The sequence below is a fragment of the Hipposideros armiger genome, unplaced genomic scaffold, assembly GCF_001890085.2.
Source record: "Hipposideros armiger isolate ML-2016 unplaced genomic scaffold, ASM189008v1 scaffold_202, whole genome shotgun sequence".
NCBI classification, from domain to species: Eukaryota; Metazoa; Chordata; class Mammalia; order Chiroptera; family Hipposideridae; genus Hipposideros; species Hipposideros armiger.
Genome location: NW_017731552.1, coordinates 1329863 through 1335978, shown reverse-complemented (window position 1 = coordinate 1335978; position 6116 = coordinate 1329863). Strand labels below are relative to the sequence as shown.

General features: G+C 54.2%; 1 protein-coding gene across 2 annotated transcripts in view; it reads right to left on the bottom strand.

Annotated features, from left to right (window-relative positions):
* The window catches only part of TNFAIP8L1 (TNF alpha induced protein 8 like 1), an 11364-nt gene extending 6481 nt beyond the window's left edge, over nt 1–4883 (bottom strand). The window contains exon 1 of one of the 2 annotated variants that reach the window (XM_019653356.1): nt 4789–4883. Coding sequence is in view for 1 of the 2 variants with exons in the window: in XM_019653355.1 (XP_019508900.1) it covers nt 3556–3640 (85 nt within the window). In the remaining variant the exon portion in view is untranslated. Of the gene's footprint in view, nt 1–3555; nt 4684–4788 lie in introns of those variants that run through there. The other variant, XM_019653355.1, reaches the window with a different exon arrangement.
* Nucleotides 4884–6116: the final 1233 nt, after the last annotated feature.

Below are 6116 nucleotides of genomic sequence, written 5' to 3'. Positions count from 1 at the left end.
ATATATATATATATATATATATATATATATATATATATATATATAGTACCTCATCTTTATAACGTTAAATGAATTTTAAAAGTTTTAAATCAGGATTTTCACCAAACTATAATACAAACAGAAAGTAAAAGGATTCCATAGTTGAGTTTTGTAAATCACATCGCATTGCCAGGCACTCAGTAGGTTCTCAACATGTTTGATTACAAAGAATTTCCCTCCTGATCAGCTCAGACTCACAACACTTGGGGATGGAGCAAATCTATAAGGGGTTCACCCCATATGGGGCATTGCAGTGAACTGATAGCTATAAATTCGCATCAAAAGAGAGTTTCATCTCTACTTGATTCACCCAGAAATAGTCACCAAATATTAAAACCATGCAGAAACCCCACTCATTGGCTTGTTTTTGGCAGGATGTTAGGAAGTTGTGGGGGCTGCCCTGAGCATGGCTGGATGCCTAGTGTCCCTTGTCCCTGTCCCCAAATGCCAGAACATCCTGCTATTATCACAAGCAAAAAAATAAAAGCCCTCCAAATTTCCAAAACCGAACCTAAGAGATGTTGTCACCACGTTGGAAGGAGGAGGTATCGGAAACCAGTGAACACAGAAATAAACAGGATAATTTCAAGGAGAGATAAGGGCCATGGGAGCATGGAGGGGAGTGATAGCCAGGAACAAGGCAGGTGACCTGAGCTGGGGTGGTCAGTAAGGCCTCTCTGAGGCGGAACCCCTGGAGCTGGGACTGAAAGGACAAGGTCTAGGGGAAAGGTGAGCCAGGCAGATTGACGTCTGTGCAAAGGCCCTGGGGCAGGGCTGTGTCTGGCGTGTTGGAGGAATAGCAAGAAGGCCGCAGGCCTGTCCACAGCCCCTGCAAAGTGACTCCAGACAAGCCCCACACCCCTAGGGGCAGCTTTCCTATCTGCGAATGGGTGTCCAGGCACTGAGTGGCTGTCTACTCCTGCCCCCACATTCTACCCCAGAACTCCGGACCCTGATCCACACCTCGGACTTTCACCCTCTGACAACCCCATTTCATCTTTTGGACTCCAACCTTTGTCCCCGTCCCCATTCTGGACACTCCAGCTCCGACTAGTAGCTGGAAGTCACTCCCCATTCCCCTCTTCCCCCGGCCCCTGGCAATCCACTTTGTCTCTGTGGATGTGCCTGTTCTGGACATTTCACGTAAATGGAATCACACACTATATGACCTTTTATGTCTGGCTTTTCTCACTAAGCATCATGTTTTCAAGATTCATCCACATTATGTAGCAAGTGTCAGCTTTTCACTCCTTTTTATGGCTGAATAACAGTCCATATCCTTGTTTTAAATATAATGTATTAAACAGTAAATTCATAGTCTGCCATTTTTAATAATGACAAAATTATTAAATGGCAAAACTCCTGAAAATACAGCAAGTGGCTCTTGTGAGCTGGTGTGAGCGGGCTCCAGCATGCCACTGGTCCACGGGCAGCCCGCCCCCACATGAATTCTTCATGTCCCACACAAAGGGTGTCAATAATTGATGGGCCCGCTTGGCAGAGCCAAGCCAGCGGCTCCATCTCCCCTCTCTTGGCCCTGGCTACAATGGCCCAGGGTGGCCTCAGAGGGCCCGAGGCCTCTGTCCACTGTGGCAAATGACCCCCCCAGTCCCTGTGCCCACACAATTCCAACATCAGGGCACCCACTGCATTGAGCCCTTTGTTAACCATCATTCAGATGGCTCAGCCAGTGCCCATTTTAGATATGGCCAAAAGGAGAGGGGAGTCTGCTTGCCAGAGGTGGGGGAGATACCAGCGGTTCTCAAGGTGGGTTTCCCAGAGCCCTTCGGGGCCACCCCAAGGATGGGCAGGGTCTGACCACCTGCCAGGCTGCAGTAAGCCAGGACACTTTCAACTGTGGTGAGATTTCCACTGAAGAAAGAGTTTGGGGGCCAAGCATGGATCTTGGAAGGCAGCTGCCCAACAGAATGCAGGGAAGGACAGGACAGATTGGGACTCAGGCTGAGCAAAAGATGTTTAACAGCAAATGGAGGCTTCAGGGTCACATGGCAGGAATGTGGGTGCACCCCTGAGTCCTGGTTCTACCCACTTCTCACTTCTCCACTGCCTCTGCCCTGGTCCTCTGGTCCCTCATGTCTGTCCTCTCTGGAGCAGCCACGAGAGGGCGCCTCTGAGCACCTGAGTCAGGTCCCACCCCTCCTTTGCCCTTCAGGGTCCCCAACCTCTTCTGGGTTAAAGCCCAAATCCTCCACGAGGCCCTGCACGACCTGCCCTGTCCCCTGCCTGCCTTCACCTCCTCCCTCTCTCCCCCTTGCTCACTCTGCTCCCGCCTTGCGCAGTCTTTGCACAAAATGCCCTTCCCCACAGGCATCCACATGGCTGTTTCTTTGCTGTCATTCAGGCTTCAGCTCAGGGCCTCAGGAGGCCCTCCCAGAACCCCCATTTAAACTAACTTCCCCATCCATCTGACTCGCCATCATCTTCATGCAGTTACAATTAAGTGTGATGACTTTTCTGGATGAACGGCTGATTTTTCTGGATGAAAAGCTATCTCTCCCAATCCCCAATCTTGGCTCACAGTAGGTGCTCAGAACTTGTTGGTTGAATGAATAAATGATCTCTCAGTACCAGAGGGGCAGAGAGATCTCGTTCAAGAACCCCACTGTTCAGCTAGGGAAACGCCCAGAGAGAGACAGAGATATCCCTAGGTGGACATTCCCCAACCTCTACCACCCCATTAAACAGAAGGGGAAACTGAGGCCTGGAGGACAGGGCTTTAGAAGATCTCAAGGACTCAGCCAGAGGTGCCTCTGTGAAAGCTCAGGAGGGTGGGATTCCAGTGGAAGTCTCGTGGAGGGGTGTAGAGGATCCCAGGGGAGGTGTGCATGCTGTGCAACCGGGCCAAGTCCTGTTAGCTCTAGGCCCCCACCTCTCCATCTGTAACACCTGGCGCTGAACCCAGACAAGCATGAGTCATTATTCAACATCTGCCTCTGGGTGGGGCTGTTTCCATGACAATCGCTAGATGCAGCGGTTCTCAACCTGTGGGTCGTGACCCCTTTGGGGGTCGAACGACCCTTTCACAGGGGTCGCCAGGTACTCGTATGTGGGCGTATCTGCATGTGGACCTGGAGACGGATAGAGGAGCGGTGTCTCGGTTCCTAAGACCATTGAAGATATGTTTTCCGATGGTCTTAGGCGACCCCTGTGAAAGGTTGAGAACCGCTGCAGAGTTTTGTCCTAGGCATCCTCTTGTGGCATCCTCTCATTTGACAGGGACACTGAAGCCTCCTGAATCCACCTCATCAGAATGCCAAGCAAGCAAAAGGCCCCTCCCCTGCCCAGGCCTCAGATGAGGAAACTGAGGCTCAGGGGACACCTGACACACCCAAGGCCACACAGCAGTAGGGGACACCACAGGGCTTCAAATCTGCACCTACCTAATCTCTTAGTCTATAGGCAGACCTATGGCCTGCCCCCCCCCATCCCATCCCCCCACCCCATCAAAGCAGGGTAGAGCCCCACACTTGCCCCCCCAGGGATCTGGAGACTCACCCACTACTGTGTGTCCCACAAGTGAGAGAAGCACAGCCCAGGTGTTTGTGTAGCTGAGGCGACAGCTCTTTGTTCCAGTTTCCATAGGTACAGCGTCCCTGGGCTGGCCCCTCCTCCGCCCCTCCCAGCCACCCAGCCCTTGTCTGGCAGTTCCTTGGCCCAGCCCATCTAGGCAAGTTGTTATGTTTTAAAGTTGGCGCCGCTGACAGGCCTAGCATGGCAATGGAGGTAACAGCCTGTGCAAAGGCCCTGAGGCAAGACCATGACAGATGTGTGAATGTGGAGGCTGCTGCAGCTAGAGCAGTGAATGAAGGGGAGAGTAAGAGTTGGTGAGGGATAGGAGGAGACAAGCAGGGTGATCATACCTGCACTTAACCCTGGAAGCAGCCCTTATCCCCAGGGAGTTATGTCCCACCCCATTATACAGACAGGAAACTGAGCCTGGGAGAATCGAATTACCTGTTCAAGGCACCATGGTGAGTAGCCGAGTGGGAACCCAGGTTTTTCTAATTCCAAGATCTGAACTCCCAACCACTTGCTGAACTGCCCTCACTCAGCTGCAGTCTCTCAGGGCCTTCACCTTCCTCAGCTGGGCTCAGACATACTCAGGAGGCCTGTTTACCCCTGGCGCTGTACCTCCTCCAGAAGAGCCCCCAGGATAGAGGAGGTGGTGATGCTTGCAGATATGGGACAGCTACCTGCCAATTACCTTAGCAGGTGACAGTCCTAGTTCACAGCTGAAAAAATTGAGGCTAAGGCTTCATTCAGGCCACTGGGAAACTCCCATATGGCCAGTCTGGGTGGGCCTTGCCTTGGCTCTCCCAACAACCTGGACCAGTCGGAAGCCACACTCATTTCCACCTCCACGCTTTTAGCTGGGCTGCCCACCCACCACCTGAAATGTCCTCCTGACTCTGAAATTTGGCTCTAGCACTTGGCGCCCTGCACGGTTAAAAGGGCAGAGTCCATCCGAGTCCCCATGGTGGGGTGGGGGGCCTCTGATCCCAGAAAACCGACCCCACGCTGGGGGGCATTTCAGACTCACTGTGCCTCCCCCTAACCCATACAGCAAGAGAGTGCCAGAGAGACAGAGGGAAAGGGAGAAACAGGGCGAGGGCCAGAGGGGGAGAAGGAGATTCAGGCAGGAATTCACAGGCAGGGGTGGGGCGGGAGGAGAGATAGACAGAGGGCGGCCAGGTGGCTCCCGAAATGCGCCCGGCATCGCTCTGTCACCTGCTCTCCAGGGCCCGTCGTAGGTCCGACCTTCGGGGCTCTGTCCCGTTGCCTCCGAGGGGCCGTTGAGCCAGCCTCCTGACTCGCGCCTAATAACCGCGCGGGGCGGGGCGGGAAGCTCAACCCCGCCCCTATAGCCCCGCCCCTCCGCAGGCCCCAGCCCCGCTCTGCCCCCTCCCACGAAGAAAGGAGCTGAGAGAGGCCGGATGGGGAGAGGGTGGGCCGAAAACACGGTCTCAGCCAATAGTAGGGCGGGCGGTGTACGAAGAAGCCAATGGGAGCAGCTCACTGCCGCAGGCGGGCGGCTCGGGGAATTCCTCGGGAATCTCAAAAGGGGCCGGATGTTGGGGTGCACGGCTGCCCTGGAGCCCTGCGGAGAAAAGGGGAAGAAGGAGAGAGTCAAAAACAGAGACCCGGGGGAAGAGAGGAAGGCAGAGCCGAAAAGAAAAACAGACCAACCTTGCGGTTCTGGACAGGCCCCTTCCTCCCTCTGAGATTCAGATTACCCACCTGGGTAACAGAAGTTTGCACAGAGCTTGTTTCTTAAAGTACGGCCCCGGGAACCCTTTACATCAGAATCACCTGGGAGCCCCGTAAAAATGCAGATTTCCCTACCCCCAGACGCTCTGAATCTGACCCAGGGTTGAAGATCAATCTTTCTTGGCTGCTGATAAATTCTTGGGGTGAGGTTTTGAGGCAGTCGCTGAGTGGACAGGCCCTGGAGACCCTACCAGGGGACTCCCAGATCCATACTCAATTTCCGTGGGAATAAGCCTCCTGGCCGCCAGCGGGTGGGGCCGCAGGGCCAGCTGGGTACCCCCACCAGAGGATGCAGCTGTGAGTCCTGGGAACTGGGCCCAGGAGAGGCTCCCAGCCCCCCTGCCGTTCCGTTTCCTCCCCAAAGCCCCAACCTGGGGTCCCAGTTGCAGATAGAGCCAAGGAAGGCCAGAGCAGGCAGGCAACAAATGTTTGGTGAATGCCTAGTCCTGTGCTGCACATGGGGGACACACAACCCTGGCACAGACCTCATGAAGCAAAAATAAATGAAATGTCTCTTTATCCCATTTTTGAGGGGGAAACTGAGGCCCAGAGAGGGAAAGTGAATTGCCTGGGGATATGCAGGCACAAGTGGCAGGGTCAGGATCCAACCCCAGGACTGCCTGGCCCACCTCCTTCCACCCACAGCTAGGTCCTACTCTCTGTCTCTAGTTCAGGGTTTCTCATTCTCAGCACTGTTGACATTTGGGGCTGATAATTCCTGCTTGTGGGGGTAAGAGGGGCATCCTGTGTACTGTGGGGTGTTGAGCAGCATCCCTGACCCCACCCAC